At 51.7% G+C, this 19788-nt stretch overlaps 1 protein-coding gene across 1 annotated transcript in view; it reads right to left on the bottom strand.

The window, feature by feature from the left end:
• Positions 1-7463: 7463 nt before the first annotated feature.
• Positions 7464-19788, bottom strand: part of LOC126542670 (apoptosis regulator Bcl-2-like) — a 67215-nt gene continuing 54890 nt past the window's right edge. The window contains exon 2 of the mRNA XM_050189812.3: positions 7464-10949. Coding sequence (XP_050045769.1) covers positions 10803-10949 — 147 coding nt within the window. The 3' untranslated portion in view covers positions 7464-10802. The remainder of the gene's footprint in view (positions 10950-19788) is intronic.

Genomic DNA, 19788 nt, shown 5'->3' with positions numbered 1-19788 from the left:
ACTCGGCCATTTCTCACTTTTGGACTAAAGCAAGTTTTTGCCATTCGCTTGGTTCCTTTAACTCCAGTGACGGTGTTAATTGTTAGCTCCGCAACAAACACTACAAATAAACGACCGGGCGGATGTAAAAGGAAATTCCAAATACCACGACTCATCTGGCCCTCGGCGTTAGAACCGGAAAGCAGGAGATAACTTCAAGCGCCACGTTTTAGCATATTTTAGGCACCACGAAACGCCAAACCACGCGTGAGGCAGTTCTCCTTCGCGGCACTCACACTGGAACGTTGCTTTCACCAGCCGGACTTCACACCTCATAAATCCACAAGCCTATTCTAGCCACCACTGTCCGGCTTGTCCGGCTATATAAGAATGAACGAACATCTATGCGTCGTGTCCGGCATTTGGAGTTGTTCGGGAGAGGACGCTTCGTTTCCTCGGAGCGCTACGACCTCGGACACTACGTCACTGGACCGATCCTCCCTCGGACCTCAGACGCACTTGCTTCTGGGAACCAGAAATACCTGGCCGGTTCCTCGCCGAGAGGACGTCAAGGCCATCGGACATCAATGAAGACAGTGGTACCTCTCCCAGACTTCCCTGGGAGACTTCACACACACACACACACACACACACACACACACACACACACACACACACACACACACACACACACACACACACACACACACACACACACACACACACACACACACACACACACACGCGCGCGCGCGCGCGCGCACGCACGCACACACACACACACACACACACGCACGCACACGCACGCACGCACGCACGCACACGCGCGTGCATGTATGCTTTACAAAGACAACAATAACACGTCGCACAGGCAGTCACATATTACCCGGCATTTATGTCCCCATTCCTTGTATACTATATTGCGCATTGCCTTCATTATTTCTTCAAGATCAACAAGGCAGCGATTACATAAGATGTTCATGCCGGGTCTCGAGTCAGCTGCATGCGAAACTAATTGGAAGTAATTTAATCCTATTCTTGCGTAAGCTTTTGAGAAAATTGAAACTAGTTTATCTAATTTATTCTAGATCGCTGTGTCGGCACAGATGACGAAAAGCACCCGTGATGTGCGTTTCGAGGGACGCGACGTACGACATGACAATACGGTACTCAGCACCAACATGCAAATACACCGCACGATTTTGCACCTCGAACTCTCTGTTTTGGCAAAGAAAAAGCGATTCTTATTTAAGAGAACGCGACAAAATGCTTAATATATTGACGTACATGGAAACATTACTTTCAGCGTGTAACCGTGTAAAAGACATTGCTTTTTAATGCGCTTAGCACTCTGGGAATTTCACCCACTTTGCGGTATGTATGTTTGTGTCTAACCTCTTTCACACCAATTTGGGTCACTTTGTATGTTGCGCTGTTCAATGCAATATATATATATATATATATATATATATATATATATATATATATATATATATATATATATATATATATATATATATATATATATATATATCTGCGAATGCACGCGGTCAACGAGAGAAGTCTTCAGCGTGCACACGCACCGGCGCGCCGCCGATGCACATCTCGAAGGTCATGCGGAGGAGTAATTCGCGCGTACTTCGCGGCTGCGCCGCTAGATGGCTCACCATGTCTAGAGGGAATCGTAATAGAGACGCCCGGCTGCAGTAAACCTCCTCATACAAAACGCGTTCCGGCGAAGGCAATGCGGTGTGACGCTACATTGCTTCAATGCTAACCGCGTGACTGTCGACTGTTATCCTGAGATGGATACAGCCGGCATTTTTTTTTTAATGCCAGTCAGCAATAAGAGCCACTCTGTTAAGCGACTATGTCCCTGAGCTGTCTTCGGGTCTCCGGAGGTCAAGAACCAGAGAGCCTGAAAGTAAAAAAGACGTCTTTTAGCGTTTCTTCGTATGCGGTGCCCAGGAAACAGGTTGACATTTTTAAATGTACAACCTTCTTCGAAACATGTGAAGCCATTGAACGCATGCCCGGTGCTCTCGTCAGGCACGGCTCCTTGGCAGATACTGAGATTTAGCTGCCCCACAGCCTCAGAGGTTAGGAAGACCAGTGCTTCTCTGCTTGGAATCGGAGTGACGGGCGTGCTATAGAAGCAATACAACAGGCTTCTGATACGCGGGAGACGTGGCTTCGAAACTTTTAGCAGAAGTGGTCACTAGAAGAACTTGGCCACACGAGGTAGATTCACACGAGAGACCAAATTGCCGAATCATAGCGCGGATAGAGCATGACGTAACTCACCGTCATCGCCGCATCTTCTGGCGGCGCGATTCGGTGCCGCTGCTCGGTCCGCGGTCTGAATAAGCGCTCGGACACGTCGTATGACTGTAAGAGCATGCTTCTCAGTTCTCAACGATTCGCGAAAATCCCGAAAACAGGTCCAGGCAATGCATGTGATGTGGAAACAAAACGTGACGCATCGCAGTGTCACTGCATCGTGGCTGTCGTTGATCCTGGGACGGACGTCTCACCTGACCGACTCATCATTCTGGCTTAGTGCAGCGGAGTATACAAAAGGATAGTGCCCAGCACCTTGTTCGTATAATCAGCCGAGTCGGGCGTGTTTGGTCAGGCTGTTGCGCAGAGGACCCAAATGGAAGTTTAACGAGAATGACGAGGCTGTGTACTCAGCTTCGCTGTCTGCCTCTATAGTTTTTTATTTCATTTTATTTTAGTTTATTGAATTGTGGGGCGCGGAAGCTTTTCATTTATGCAGCCATGGTCTCCGACCGACAATGCGCGCATACAAAGGCGCATGAAAAAGTGCGCTAACCTCTTTCTTTTCTGTTTTGGTCACCTTTGTTACACACGTGAACAAAGACATAAAAAGATGCCGTGCGTCAAGTGTTCGTGGGGCAATCTGCTCACTTGGAAATAAATGTCGCTCGCCTTTCCACTTTTCCTTTGCTACTGATCTAAACAGCAGATGTTAATACGTTAGAAATACAGTAAGTCTGCGTTTCAGGCAAGAGGTACAACCCGCATTTAACTTGCATGCCGTCGCAGAAGGCTTTGGCTTCATAATTTCAACTTCCATTTCTTCCGTTTGCTTGCTTGTTCGCAGCGACAAACTGAGCTGCTAGTCTTGTAGCACAATGCCAGATTCCAGGAATCTATTTGTAAAACGGAGGTTGTTATATATCATGGCCGCCTGGAAATTGAATCGTTGAACAACGATTCGGTTATTAAAAAAAAAAAAAAAGCGAACATTCGCTTTTCTTCGGGCACGGTCGCCGTGCCCTTAGATACGTATAGATAGCGTTATAAGAAAAACGCGAAGGGCGTCTGCGCTTCGTTGAAAACACTTACGCAGTACTCACAGTCAAGAATATGAAAGGGAACACCTCAACTTTTTCAAACTCCTGTAAAGGTTAGATACACATGCCCTCCATAAGTGTGTTCAATGAACCTAAAAGCTAAACAGAAAAAAAAAACTTATTGTTGAGCATCAAGTTTTTAGATTTGAAGCCATGCATCAGGATTTATCGTCAATAATTAAATAGAAGAGAGAGAGAATGGAAAAAAAATAAAGAGAGATTCGCCGTTTCCTTTTAAATTGATGCCTGTGCATTCACATGCACAAGTACGTGCATGCGCTTTGCAAGACTGTTATTGCAAATTAATCTCTCCAAGCATCCTGCAGGTGTTTTGCATGCCGTGTTTAATACACAATAAATTTTCCTTAGTTAACTATGGCCCTGACTATTGCGACTCTTGATGAAGTGCAAAATGGGCAGCCGGAGTAAAAACTTTACGGACCGCAGGATTTGAGAACAAGCTGAACATTCGCTCACACGCAGCCTGGTTTGCCTATATATACATATATATATATATATATATATATATATATATATATATATATATATATATATATATATATATATATATATATATATATATATATATATATGTATTGTGCGGTTTGACTGGCTACGCTCACGAACTGCCCGGAAATTTGATGTTTTTCAGATCCCGCCAACTTTTGACGATGACTGTACTTCGCCACTTGTGTTCCCCTGTCACTCGAGATGAAGACCTGAATATTAGTCACGGAAAACCGGTAAAGCGCTTTGTATGGGGGAGCATCTGCAGTCGTCAAAGGTTTGCACTTTTGCAGTGCTTTGACCCGTTCCTGCTTCGAAAGTTTGAAGCCACTGTTGATGCGCGGCAAAGAGCAGGGGATGATTTATAGGGGATGATTTATAGCCCTCGACGAACAGTAAAAACAGGGATGACTAACCAGCGAGGACGAAATGAGAACGCGTGAGTATACGTACAGCTTCACCGCGCGCACTATAACAGAGGCCTGGTGTTGAATAGATCTGACCACAATAAATTGTACGAATTTCTCGCAAATGTATTTCTCATATCTAGAACTGACTATCAAGCTGAACACTTATTACGCGTTCCTATTTTTGTTTTCCCCGTTCTATGTACAGGATGTGCTCGATGTTTGCCTTGTAAGCCTTACGGCTAGGCAGGCAAACATGTTATATGCTATACGAGGTGATGATTTCAAAGTTCTACGGTATTTTCAAAAACCGCATGTTGCAGATAACATAATTCTAGTGCTTGAGCGCGATTATTCAGAGAGGCGGACGTGCACGAAAAATCGAAACACGTATTTAACTAATTACCAAATATTTACGAATTAACTTTATGATTACTCTACGCCATATATGGCAATTAACGAACTGCAGCCAGCGAGTTTGCGAGGCATGACCTTTTCGAACGAATTTCGAATATGACACCAGTTCGGAGATATGCACCTTCAAACTCACCGTAAAAACGCACTGTTGCTCCACTTTAGAAACGCTGATTTATGGATTGAAGCACAAAGGTAACTGGAGCGGCGATATGTATTCCGTGGCACGCTTCAGCAAATATCTCGAAACCGGTGTCCTAGCAATTCCTTTCATATGCATACGTCTCGCAAACTCACCGGCTACAATTCGTAAATTTCGAATATGTGCCGTAAAGTAATTAAGAAGTTAATTAGTTGAATATGTGTTTCGGTTTATCGCGCTAGCAATGTCCGCCTCTACGAATAATACAGGAAGAATAATTCATCCCGGTCTGGCATTCCAATCCGGGACCAACGCCTTACCGAGGCGGCAGCTCGCTCTACCATCTAAGCTAACCTTGATGCCGACAGATCAAATGGCGAGGGCCTATTATCAACAGCTCGAACTACTTGCACACCGACTATGGCAAATCAGTGCTGGAGAAGCACAGAAGGTAGAGCATCGAAAGTTCACGAAAGGGACAAATTGCAGTCAACAACGACTGTATCCTCCTGAGACCTCGCTATGGGGATTTGTCCAATATATTGGACATTCAGAAATGAGACAGTACTCCTGTGACAAGGCTTTCATCCTCATAAAACCGCGCTGTCCAACTTATTAGACACCTTCTTGCGCCATCTATGCAGCATTGATGAAAATACGTCGTTCAAATTCCCGCCGAAACAGTACCACAATGGCGACATTCAGCGGCGCGGCGTTTTACGGCAGCTGCCTGAGAAGTAAGCACTGTTTCTCGTATTTCTACCTGCTTTCAGGGCATATCTTTGATTTTATATTAACGTTAATACAACAGCGTACGCGCAGAATACAAAATATAAACTGTTCGCGCGCTTACTTTTTTTTACGCTTCCTTTGATGTCGCGTGTCCATTACGTTGGACGCTAGGACTCAACCCGGTTATTTTGACCGCGCTTTTGTGATGGCCTTGTTATGAACAGCAGGCGAGTACTGTTGGCATTTAGCAGCTTGTGGGCGAAATCGCGCCTTTTTTTTTTCTTTAGGGGACTGGCCTCGCATGTCTAATGAATTAAGCCGGTAACTTTTCTTTTTTCATTCCATGGCTAGGACCCGCAAGACACCTGTCGCAGGTGGTCTCGTAAGGGAAAAAAACATATCGATATCCCTCTACCAGATATTTTGCGCATGTACAACGTCAACATGGGCGGTGTTGACAAGTCAGACCGAATGATAAGTTACTACAGGATAAAAGCACACGTCAACAAGTGGACGATCAGAGCCATCTTTCACCTCTTCGACATTGCCCTCAGCAACTCATGGGTGCAGTACACGCGGGACATACGCTCCATAAAGAAACAGCGGAAAGAAATACTCAAATATATGCAGTTCCGCCAGTTTGTTGCTGAGACTCTCATGGCTCAAGGGAAGGAGGATGCAACGGAGAGTGAGAACGAAGCCGAGTGGCATCCGCCATCAAAAGCAGGCTCGACTGTCTCCTCGAGAACCCCAAAGAAATATCACTACCCACTGCTCAATGCTGGCAGACACTGCAAACGCTGCCCGTTGCAGGCTACAGGGCTGCGACATGAAAACAAAGTTCTTTTGCACCAAATGTCGGCTCTTCTTCATCACGTAGGACAAAAAGGTGTTTTGAAATTGCCCACAGGAAGTGAACACAAGAGCAAAACTTTTGTTGAGCGGAGGAAGGCTCTTTTTATGTACTTTATTCACTATTTTGCCTTTTAAGTTATTAAAATATTTTTGCACACGAGTTTGAGCGCAATATCTGCGGTACGTCATTACGTGCGCGCAGGGTGAATAAAGACCGGGAAGCATCCCAGTGTCCAATATATTGGACATCGCGCTGAGCTGAAACTATCAGGGCTGTTGAAAAAATATTCAACAATTTTCACCTTCATAATCCTACTGAATTATTCTGAAAGTTTGGGAAAAATCTCTGCACCCAAATGCATCCCGGGTCTCAGGAGGGTATATAGCACGAAGCTAGAGAAAATTTACCCACACGCGATTCCCACCACCCGGTGAATGACAATTTATCCCTTTCATAGACAGATACATGGAGATATAATGAACTTCATGCACAACAAGCACGCGAACGAAGGTAGCTCCTCTGCACTGCAGTAGGTGGTCCGCCGAGTCCACGGCCTTAGCTGCCCAGCTCGCCCGGTCCAGTAGTGCGAGCAGGTCGGTCCGTCGATTGAGCTGGATAGCGCTGCCTCCCACTGCCGTGTGGAGGGAGGCGTTACAGATGTGAGCTCTGGTGTGCTTGCGCATGGCCTTACCACGTTGTAAGGCGTTGTGCATTTGTAGCACAGTAGGAATTTATAAAAGTGCACCAACTCAGGGCTGTCCAGAGGGCCCGTGTGACGGCAGAGGGGCTCGGCCTCTCAGTACCGACGTGGGAGCGGCCCGCATCAGTCCCAGACTGGCCCCTCAGGACCTAAATAAAGTTCTTCATACCATGCCGCAAGGTGTATGGCGTGATACAGACTCAAGGATGGACGTGTGTTTGTTGGGTGCGCAGTGTACAGGCTCCCCCCCAAAGATTGTAAGCCAATGTCTCAGCGCTATGCCCGACGCAGTGTGACTGCTCCGTCACAAGGGCAGTTGCAGAAAGAGGAGTCTCACGCAGTAATGTACAGCATAACGTGCTTTTTATTTAGTACCTCAATAATTTTATCCTCTTTAGGTTCCAAAAAAGAAAAGCACAAGATATGTACAGTACAGTACGACAAATGAACGAACGCGAACAATCAGAACTGTTGCTGTTTGAACACAGGAACATAGATTCATCATCACGGGGAAGAACTCGGGTCACACTAATTAAACACGAGAACCGAACAGGATGAGCGGATATTCGAAGTAACTCTGTATAAAAGCTTGCCGCCGAATACAAAAGAACATGCGTGTTCGACAAGTGATACCTGCTCGCGTACACAAGCATCAATTAGTGCAGATCCCTAAGACAAAACTCCTTTACGAAGGGGTAGGGGGTGGGGGACTTGTGCGGCTTGCTCCGCGATTTGAACAAAAGCGCGGCTCCCTAGAAACAATACACGACTGACGATAGGAGAATTGGCCACAGGGAAAAAAAACTTCGCACACAGCACAGACAGACCAAGACGAACGATGCTATTCCATGCCATTCGTTTTGTCCAGTACTGCATCCATTCTCACCATAAAAGAAACATTCGTTACAAGGTACTCCTAAGGTTGACAGGGGATGAAACACGCACAACCGGCGCGAATTAGATAAATTATAAATACGGCGGCGCATTCGTAGCGTGCGTACGTACAGGATCGCGCATGCCACTGCACATGTGATAAACCTAAGGTAAGCGAAGGCCCTCGACCCAGGAGAATAGCCGTCCCGAGGGCAATGGTCATGTCGATTAGAGAATAAAAAAAAGCTGCCGGAGAAAACGGCACAAACCGGGCCTGCGCATGTGTGAAATACTGCTAGCTCGCGCAAATGTAGATAACTTTTACACCATCTATGTATGAGAAAACAAAAGCAGGTTACTGTATCACACGGTCGCAGCAATTGTGCTGCGCATCGCCGGGAGACTCACATAAGCATGCACTTGACATACACTGCAGGGATGCAGAACTTCCGAGGGTCGGGGGCCTTCGAACGAATAACGCGAGATAATACTCTGCAAATGCTCACACTCGTTTGCAATCAGCTACCTTTCACGCGTTAGCGAAGTAATCGACAGTACTATAAGAAAAGGTGACCACGACTTTCTTCCATCACCGCTTCAGGACATTGGTAGCCACGAGTACACGAAATAACGAAACGAAGGACTGCAACATTGAACAGAAACATGCTCGGAGCGCCGTCGGGTTGAACCGCGCAGCGATGGAGGGCTTAATCAACCGCGGAAGGAATTAAGATTTATATTCGCGAAGGGAAGTGCCAGACCAGCAACTAATTGGCGGTGTAAGGCTGTTCCAGCGAGATTTTGCGAGAGCTCGTGCGAACAGGCCCCATTTTCCCTATAGTCACCGCAACATCGACCTGAAAAGGCACCGCTGAAAATAGGAGGCCTCGTTAGACATTGCTGAAATTTAAAGCAAAGCCTTAGGTATTGAAACAAAGCTACCTTCGTCGTCCCGGGCATGTTTTGCGGCTAGGCAACTACAGCTCCCGAGCCTATAGGGACGTCACGCGAACACTTCACGTAGAACGTTGCGAACTATAGTTTGAAGGAAGCAGTGATAGAAACTCGTTCACGTCATCGATTTAGGAACTCGAATCATTCGTCCGCGAAAAGATACGGGTGCGTGGTTTCCTACAGGAAAGGCAGTGAAGAACCGTTCCGCCTTGCGAACCCGGTGCACTTCGAAGCAAAGACGACAGGCAGCAACGGCGAGAGGCTGACTAAACTACGCCTAACCTTCTATTGATCTCATGATTTCGAGTTCGAAAAAATTCGCAACAAGCGAGACTTTTCCAGCTGATCCGAGTACATACCTACAGTGCATGCCGTGAACTAGGGCCAACGTATTCTGCGCACTGACCAATCACGCATGGAATACCACGCATCGTACGCCAGCGACGCCTGGATTGGATTGAATGCTTTTGCATGCTGGTGAAAATACCTGCGCTGCACTGTCCTGAAACGCGCGCTCCTTGGGGAATCGGCTGTGTATTTTGGCAGTGCTTCATGAATCGACAAGATCGGCATGACAATGATGCTGTAAAGCGACATTAAGAACATTAAATAATGGACATGAAGGATGGGCGCGTATAAAATGACATGGAACAGTCTTTTCGCTGCACTGTTGAGTTCTGCCTACGAAGAGAACAGACCCCCCGCGTATAATAAGTGTGCCCAAGTGGTTTCGATAAACTTTTTCCTTTTCGAAAACGGCTGTAATCACTTTTATTCAAAGGGCAGCGTCGGACTAGCTGGCGTTGCTGACAGTATGCGGTTTCCGGCAGCGGAAGTAAGAGCATTCGAACACCAAAGTAACCAAAAGAACAAAAAAACGCAATCAGAAAAGAAAACGACAAACAGTCAACTACAGGCAAGACTCTCGCACACTGAACACGTTCACACAAGTCCACAGCGTTAAGGTGGAACGAGAAAGAAAATTTCACACAACTACGCAACTAGCACTGCTGTTTTTAAAATTGACAAAGAACGCGACCGAAGCGCGACGCGTACACAGTAAAGCGACGCTCATCTCGGCAGGTGATTGCGTTCGGTATACGGAAAGTCCGCAAGTAAAAGTAGCAAAAAGTACCGACAATTTTTTTTTCTTCTTTCGGGTGAACGACACACATCGGCACTGTAGTAGGCGCTCGCTTTACACACGGGCGAATTCACCGCGGCGGAGGACACTTCCCCCTCACCGCTGCGCCATCACACATTTCGTTCTGGAAGTCCTGCTGGCGAGCGGGCTGTATAAGAGACGACGAAGCAAACGCCGTCGTTTGAACTCTCGTAGAAGGAGGGGTCGCTCGTCCACCGATCGGGTTAAGCATTGTCCGTACGTCCGTACCACCGCTTTCCGCGAGCACCACACCAACATGCAGCCGGCCACCGACCGGCCGGCCCGTCTTGACAAATGCCGCGCGCCGCACCACAAACGAGGAGGCGCCGCCACGACAGCGACGAGAAACGCGAAAGAGTCCGAACCACAGAAGACTCGCCCACTTGACCGCGCACTGCTGCCGCTGTACTCTTTGTCCACCGCCACAGTCGCGAGAGGCACCCTGGCGTTGAGGCACAAGTCCGAGAGTGTCCTCGGCCTGTGCTGGAAGAACGCGAGTTCCTCGGCAATGACAGCGTCGGTCAGGGACGCAGTGGTAGAGAAAGGGCGGCCGGCTGGTCGCCTTTCTCGTGCAGGTACACGTGAAGCGAGTGTACTGGGTGGAGCTTGCGTGTCCAGGCCAGCCGCGGCGCGAAGAATCCGGGGGCGCGGCGGGCCGGGCGGCTGGTTATCGTCCGGCGCCTGCGCGGCGACCTACGACTTGGACGTGAGGAAGGCGCCGAGCGTGAGGGCACCGAGCGCCGTGACGGCCACCCCGCACACCACGTTCTTGAAGATTGGCCAGGGAGACTCGGCAGCGCCGGTGTCGTCGCGCTCCTCGCTGAACACGACCAGGCCGTCCTGCGCAGATGGGAAAGAAGTTCGTGTTTAGCGGTACGCACAAACAGAACCGTTATTTCACGAGCGCTGCAGTGAAACATCGCGAATGCAAACAGTTTAGCCGCCCGAATCGATGCCAGGGAAAGTGGACGGGACTCTATGAAGTCATGCACACCACTACAAGATATAATTGGCTGCGGCGAGTCTTGTATACCATTCCGTGATATCACAGAATTGCATGATGCAAACTCATGCGCCTTATTCCACCGATTCGCGTTTTGTTTCAGGAGGCAGCATTAGATAACAGTCTGACGTCTACAGGAAACAGTTTCAAGAAACCAATGATAAGGGCGTAATCGTCAACGAAATCGTAACCAACATCAGTTACAGTAATGGTATAGACTAAGTAACTCAACTCGCTACGAGACTTGCAACGACACTTGAGCAGCCTTTATAACGATTTAGTCCCATGATGCCAGTTCAAGGCGTGCCCGCATAAGAAGCAATGAACAAGGAGAGTATGCAGCGTTAAAAAAAAAAAAAAAGAAAAAGCCTCGTATTCTTATGACGCGTGGAAGTTATGCACACACGTGTCGTGAGCTACGCAGGCGGACACAGGAAGGACGCGAAACATGTGACGCCGACTTGCACGCGGCTTGCGCAAGGAGAAGCAAGGAAAAACAGAAGGCAGAGGCGTTGGCGCTTAGGCAGCTAACGCGTCCGCAAAAACCTCGATGTGTTGGTGTCATCGATTTTGCGATACGCCGCGGCCCGTTTTATCGATTCGTCGGCGCCCTTCCACCGAGAGACTGCTATTGCCGCGCGAGGGGTCGCGGGGGCCGCTCACCCGATGGCCTCGGGTCACGCAGGGGAAAAATGGGGGAAGCGGAGCGGTACCAGCGGTGCCACAATGACGCTGGCACGACGTCGCTTGACGATGGTGACAAAAACAGGAGAGACCCCTCTAGGCAGTTTGAGCAACGGCATCGAAACTGGAAAGGCGGGGATAGTAAAGCGCTCAAGCAGCGTGTATACTTTGCAAGGCGCGCCGGTAATCTAACCCAACGTCAGCATTCTAGACACGCGGCTATACTTCTATAGATCAGCGGGAAACGCAATGCGCCATTGTGCTTCTAAGTAAAGGAAGCGAATGCATGCTTGCTTGGTACGCTGCGAGGAAGCAGCGGTGGCGACGGAAGCATGACTGCCCGGAAGTGAAGAAAAATTTGAGCTTTATAACGAAACGAAGGGGGCAAACACACTCGACGTGTACCGCACTTGCAAACACGGATGAAGCATTAGCGAGAAAAACCGAGGCGTGAAGATGGTCCCATTGAAAAGCGAGAACGTAAGCGCGAGCTTCGGCCATCATTGCGCAGCGCTGTGGTTACGACGCTAGCGTGAAGTACTCACTTAACCCAATAGGCGACACCAATTTTATCTTGGACAGGCCTGTCAGCGAATGCCTCTCGCGTCAACGTGGAGACGGTACGGCGCATCCCTTAGCGGCGAGAGAAACGGCAAGACTCCGCATGGCGACAAGCAAGGCTACACAGCCGACATATGCAAGAGCGCGCGTCCTCGGAAAGGCCGCACTACTGGCGCAGACAGGCGCGCTTATTGCGCTCGCTGCGGGCGCGCGCAATCGCTGCCTCATCCGCCAGCAGGAACGAGTCGAACTGTAACACAACAATGGCAGCAGATTCTGTAGCCATTTACAGGCCCTGCGCACCGCTAACCTCGACACTGTTCTGACAACCGCAAAACATATCGAAATTTGTACGCTTTGCAGAAAGGCATCCGCGAAAGATGAACTGTGCGCGCCATGCGAGCTGAAAGCTGCAGACAGGGTCAACGCTGGCTGTATAGAGGCCTTCGAAAACAGTAAGTGGTTCAATATAAACATTTGCAGGCTTGAAAGAGGCAAGCACGTCCAGCGATGAAAATGTCGGAGGTTTCCTTATACATGAGCAGCACGCGCAATACGCGAATGAACAGATGGACCCGCTTCATGTTTTGGTATTGATGTGTAAGCGCAAACTCCTTGCGAAGGCTCAAAACCGTAAACAGCGGTCATCTCGCAAACTTATCTGAGCAATATCCACACGCCCTCTTCGCCAGAGGGTCGTTCCCAAGTGCGGTACGGGAGACCACGCATAATAAAGAAAAGATTGGAAGCCCATCCGGGCCGAGGCAGAGGAGCGCCATCAACGTCAGGAAGAAATGAGGAGGCGAGGTGGAGGAAGCGGGAAGAAGAGACCCGCGCAGTTTATGCAAATGCTTCAAACTCGCACGCGCTTCCCTAAACGGGCGTGACATGTCCCCCGCCCCGACAGCATATTAGCGCGCGCTTTGAGGACACATCACGCGAGGCCGCGGGCCAGGGCGGCGGCTGCAGGCTGGTGACAGCGCGAAAGGCGTCAACGCGCGTTCGTTTCCGAGCGGGAAATCGGGGGAGCCGTTCGCACGCACTTGACATACGTCACGGCTGTGAAGAGTTGAGAGGAGATCCTGCAGGACGGGGGCGCCAGTGATGAGAGGCAAATAGGGCCGGAGGTGCGTCAGTTTGCTTATTCCTGCGGTCAGGCAGATGAAACGGATTGTCCACGCATAGCGGTCATATTGCACAACACCTTCACGGGCACATATACGCTGACAAGCCTGCGAAAGTACACAGCCGCGCCCATAGGGTGGCGCAGCTGTGGAAAGCGGGAGCGCTTGCTCCTCAAGAACCCTTTCTTTTCTATACGACGCGTGACGTGACGTGAATGCGTCGCTGAGCAGCACTGAAAGGCGCGTGTATGTGTACACAGACGACCGGCGACGCGTCGCAAGGTGCGACCCTCGAGGATCCCACGAACGCATAACGTGTGTTCTACACGTGCGCGCGCTGCGGCGCTCTACAATGACGTAGACAATAGGACGGCGGCGCTTAGCACGTTTCTCACAACGGTTCTGCTTCGTGCACCGTTTTGCCGAGGCATACGTGGCTACAACGGGCGAAGCATATGCGCTGAAAGGTTGCTTGGCGGTGTGATCTTTCCGGGGCACACGACGATTTGCAAAAAACCGATTACGCAAGCCTCCTTGCTGCGTTCAGTACACGGTCTGTTCGCTCAGGGATATTCCGTGCGCGCAGGATGAGCGAGACAGGGAAATTGTGGTTTTGTCGATGGCAGAGAAGACGGCGTGTGTTCTTAGCGTTGTGATGCGAGCCGTGCGAACGGAGCAAACATACGCGGCCGCCGATAGGGGGCCGGAAGACGGGGCGGGGGAAAGGGCGTGAAAGGGAGTGTATACGCTATGATGCGGAGAGTTGAGCGTGCGCGCCGTTGTCGGTTTATTAATTCTTTCTCCACCTCCTTGCAGTTTTTTTTTTTTTTTTGACAACGATTGTTTTGATGCGCCTCGCGTTCCGCCTCGTTTCACACTCGGAGTAGTGTGTCAACATCACGAGATGTTCGGGCTCGCCCGAGGTGACGGCGTCAAGACAGCAGACGGAGCTCGCTTCGTTCTCGTGCAAGTTGGAAGAGGAGGCGAGAAGTCAGCGCGCTTTCGAGTAACAGCCTCCGTGGCCCGTAGTAGAGTAGGTGCTGTAGGTGGTGGGCGACACCAGCGCTTTTGGGAACCGAACACAAAAAGGCAACCGCCTTGTCGACCAGCATCCCTCAGGCCACAGCGGGTTCAATATTGCGCAAACCTCCTGCACGAAAAGGGCTGATGTTCAGTAATGTCAGCAACTTGCGGCTCATCGCGGCAGACGTAGTAGCAAACTACGCAACAGAGCTTGGCTGCGACCACTGGGAACGCAAGAACTTGAACAGCTCAAGGATTCCGCTTAAGATTGCACAGACGCCTGCTCTAGTCGTAAGAAAAGGAGCGATCGCCCTCTGGCGCTGAGCCTTGTCAGATGGAAGAAAGTGTTTAGAGTCCTGCTACGGGGCTCAGCACCCTAAGCAACAATATTTCGCAGCAGTTAGTAGTGCAGTCATGTTTATTCCTCCCCAACCATATGCCGTTAGTGTGGACTAAAAAGTCCATATTGCCGCTTATGGGTGGTAGCGCGGCCCTCGCAATGAGGAGGCATGAGAGAGAGAGTAAAGTAACGGGGCGGTGACGCCTCTGAGGACCACCAAGCGAGCCAATGGGGAAAAAAAGCGAGGCGCCGGCCAAGACCCACACACACGCGAGCTCGCACGCGCATCGGGAGCGCCACGGCAAGGCAGGAACGGCGGTGGTGGCGCCTCTTTATGACAGCGACAACGTGTCCGCCACACGCTCCTCCGTCCGCGCCGCCGTGAGAACGACCTTGGGGAAATTAACCGCGCAACACAAACACAATCGGACTGCCGCACGCGCGCGAGGCCGCCGCCGCCGCAAAGGCGGAATGACGTCTGCACCGGGCGTGGGATCGCAGACAGCCAAGGAAAGAGCTCCTCCCTCGACACGTAGGTCTTCGCGAGGGGAGGAGGGCCGCCTCGCCGCCGCACGTGTGACCGGCGCCGATGCTCGTCTCGCAGTGCAGGGCGTAGCCAGAATGCCTTCACTCCGCATCTGCCGTCGGCATTCGAATGCGGAGACGGGGAGTGGGATCCTGCTAGCAAAAGTGCAAACATCTCGACGACGACAGGCAAGAACGCCGCTTATGTACTCTGCGCTATTCACCGGAATGCGCGCACAAATGCACACGCGTTCTCTGCATGCATTTTCGAACGCCACTGATGCGCGCACACGCTATGGTATACACGTCAAGTATCGCGGAGGGATCCGCCACACCCAGGACTGCACGACCAGGGCAAAAGCTGCAACGGATCTTCGGAAGCCTTGATGGGAGCGGCGCAGAGAAAAGGGTCAGAGAAAAAAAAAAAAGTGCTGGTACGCCTCCTCCCGCGCCAAGAACAAAGCGTCCCCGTCCCTTTCACTCCCGGATGTTGCGTATAGCAATGCGGGGCACAACGACGAGTATCCGCACAATGCGGGCGTCACCCAGAAACAAAAGCCTTTTGTTTGCTACCGCGCGCCATTAGAGAGGAGCACCGCTGGCTTCGAGCACGAGACAAAGTACTTTCCCCGCACGACGCGCCAAGGTGTACCGGTGAAGAGCGCCGTCTCCTCCAGTCCCGGCGTGCGCTCAGCGGAAAGGCGAGGGCTCGGTGACTACGGCACCTCACGTGCCTCTGCCAGCGAACGTGTCGTTCCGTTTGCCTCGTTGACCGGGGCGCGCAGGCGGACACGAGGCGAGAAAACTCCCAAGCAGCGGTCGAACTGTATAACGCCGCGGCAAGCGAGCCAGCCGAAGCAGAAATAAAGACCCCCGGCGGCTGACGTCGCCGCAGCAGGCGGAGTGCTCGGTCTCCCCGGCCGAACGTAAATCACAGCCTCGATCAGAGCGCGAGGCACGCCGAGAAGATAGCCGGAAGGAAGCCTCGCGGGCGAAACGAAAAGATGCCGGCGTTTTGTCTTTCGGGACCGCCGACGAGCCGCTATAGCCAAACGCACGCACACAGTTCCCATTAGGAGAAGACCAGCCAATCCTCCCCTCCACTGGTCACACAGCCAACCAGCGTGCGTGCCCCACCGCTTGGTCCGAAGCGCAGGCGATCTATCTCTCGAGTATTGGCGAACGACGTCGAAAAGGCGCCGCCTTTTGGCCGTGGGAAGCCCCGCTTGACGGACTGCCGAGACTGGACCCTCATTTTTCACTGCCTCGCGGCGCGCTCCTCAGGAATGCGGCGGTGGCCGCCGACCATCGTCCTCTTTCCCTGCCTCTGCCTCCTCGCCTAGCTCTATCGGCCGGCCGGCATCTCCAGGGTATGGCCGGTGGTCATTCGCGTCAAACACCGGGTGCTTCCTAGACGAGCGTCACAGAAGGTCGAAGCGGCGAAGGGATTGATCCGCAAAACCAGTCATCGTCGCTGGCGAAGTGCGCGAGATTGCGCTTTTGGCAGGAGACCTTTTTATAACAGCCACCCTGTGACCACCGGGAAGTCGTCAGCTGCGCGGTGGTTGGAAGAGATAGGAACTTCGAAGCGCATACTTCCCACGCCGGCTTTGGCGGGTCGGGAGCTGCCATTTTTGAAGACTAGGCTTACAGGCAAACGTGTCCATTCGGTTGCATTTGTTTTTCCGCGCAAAACCCTCTGCGCAAGGCTGCAGGCAGGGTAAACGAGAATCCCGTTAATGTCCGCGCTCCACGCTGCCAAATATACACTTTTGAACGCAGCAATGAAGTGCAAAAGGGCTCAAAATAATGAGGTTTACCCTCGGGAGAAAACAGTTCGTGCAGACAGCACCAGTGAGCACCGCCAATCTCCCTCTCGCGGCATTCGTGACCGCACTACAAACAGTCGAGCAAGGGCAGGGCGTGGGGGGGCAAAGCCGCAAAAACAAGCGCGCGCGTCCCGAAGCAACAAAACAGTCACAAAGTGAAGGACAGAGGAGTAGCAAGCTGCCGCCGCCGCAGCAGCAGCAGCAGCAGCACACGAGAGAGATTCAAAAACAAACAAAAACAGGACTTACGCGAAAGAAAGAACGAGACAAATGGCGTTTCACAGATGGGATCGCCCAAGGCCCCCGGATTTCACGCATCGTAGGTCACGGCGTCAGCACGCGCGTGATGCAGAGAATCGGGGGGGGGGGGGGGGGGGGGGGGGGGGCAGCCCTCTGTCTCAATGCTTGTGCACTTCTTCCCTGCCTACCTCAGCACCCGCCAGCCAGCATAAAGACAGGAGAGTGGGCAAGGTTGCCCGGGGAATGCAGACGAACACGCGATGAACCCTTCATCTCCCGGAACGTGCTGGTTGGTCTGTGCTCACGGAGGACCTTCGCCCTGAGACTTACGGGGAATCGCCGGCAGTGCTCGTGGTGCAGTTGCAGAGGGATGCCTGTGTTCGTGGCTAGCATTGTTTCTTTGCGAACAGGAGTTGGTGTACGTATGCAATCGCACAGCCTTCTCGGTGAGCACATGAACACGCGACGGATTGGACGTGTGTTCCGTGCTTTTGGGCGACTTTTGCGGATTAACAAGTATCAGCTGGAACGCGGATTACGGCTCTGCAAAGCATTACTCGGTCGTCGCCCTATCATCGTAACGTTTTTCAGGATGGACAGAATGTCAAGGAGTGAAGTGAAACACGTCCTACAGCGACAACAGCATTCAAACGCGAAAGCACGGCTGCGGTTGTCGCCCCGGCACCCTCGAGGCGATGACGCAGCCCTTTCCCAGGAGGGCCTGAATAGCCTCCCAAGGTCGCATCGTCATGACTACCCCGAACCCCGTCTATGGCTCAAAGAATACAGAGTGCACGCCCCCCCCCCCCCCCCCCAACCACCCCAACTCCGGCAGCCGCAAGAACGTGTAGACCCCCATGCCGCCTACATCCGCCCCCGCGGCCCCGTTTCCCGTACCCACCAATAAATAGACATCGTCTGCAGTAGTGATTGATAGCTTTACTAATTTAACTGAACTCATTGCGATAAATGAGCGCTGCAAGGCTAAACGTTCGGGCAGAGTTCTATTTCAAGCCCTTGCCCGTAGAACGCAGCGAGTAGCTGTCCCGCGACAATGGTCACTACAGAGGTATTCGAGCGCGCAATAGCACGTGACCCTAACTTTCACCCTGAAATTGGAGCTAGTGGAGACGCCGTATCCCGTTATCGAACTGAGGCAGCAATGACGGTATAAGCCCCCCTAATGAGACTGTCAAAGCAAATACGAATGAGCACAGTAAGACCGTTTGCAGGACAACCGCGCGCTTCGCATCGCAGCAGGGTCTTCACTAGAGATTGGCTCTGTGGACGAAAAAACCGCGAATGCCTTGCACGAAGCCAGAACGCTCGTCAGTATGACCCCTACACCTTACCTCCTCTTCGAGGCGATATTGTTATACTGCAACGAAGGCATATTATGTTGGAATTTGGAATCACGCCGCCCGTGGGGTATGTAGAATGCCAGCGGCTCCGCGGTGGCGCCTACAGAACAGCAGCTCCGTCACGACATTAGTCGCGATCACGAACGAAAAGATGCGCAGCACATTTTCCAGGGCGACCGACGCCACGTATGAGGCCACCACCGCCCGCCCGCCCGCCCCAGGAGCCTGTAGAGGACTTCACGGGCCAAGATGAAAATAAGAGAACTGCAGGCGCCACACACGTCGAGGCGCGGCGCACTTTGTGGCTTTGCCTTTCACGCGAGGCGTATACGCGGAGCGAAGAGACGACGAAGGGCGCGCCTGCGGCTAAGCCTCGGCGCCCTCTGTATATATACGCAGCGCGATCCAGGAAGTGACCGGCCTAGACGGCTCTTTTTCCTTACGTCGCCGAGAGACTGAGCGAAGATGCCGCACGCTGGAAGAGTTACGAAAGTTCATGTGTTCACGCTTCGCGAACACCGCGGGCTCTGGCAGAAGGACACGGAAAGAGACCATACGACACTTCGAAGCGCCGCGATTATATTCTGTAGGTGGAATGCAGTTGACGCCACTTTTGCCTGTCATGCGCAATAACTATTTCGGAAGTTCCACTTTACGGCGTGGACGCGTTAGGCAGCAGCCCTTTCGCGACATAGATGACAGCTCTGCTCTGGTTGCGCAGGTAATAAATCTTGCCTTCTCACTTCTAAATACGCGTGGACAACCGCACAGCTCCAGCAGCATTAGACGCGCTTGAGGTGGTGGATGAGCGGGCGCCGACTGAACACGACGTGATAGCGGCATACTCATAAAATCGACCGTGCACGTTGCGCAGTAACCGCAGGCGACGTTCCGGCCCACACGCAGCGGCACGTCCAATCAACCGGAACCGCAGTGACATCGACAGGTACCACGAGCGACTCCAGCCAGTGCACGCGCAGCAAGACTAC

Source organism: Dermacentor andersoni, chromosome 2 (assembly GCF_023375885.2).
Source record: "Dermacentor andersoni chromosome 2, qqDerAnde1_hic_scaffold, whole genome shotgun sequence".
In the NCBI taxonomy this organism is placed as follows: Eukaryota; Metazoa; Arthropoda; class Arachnida; order Ixodida; family Ixodidae; genus Dermacentor; species Dermacentor andersoni.
The sequence above is the reverse complement of the archived record's forward strand: the minus strand, read 5'-3'. Positions and strand labels throughout refer to the sequence as shown.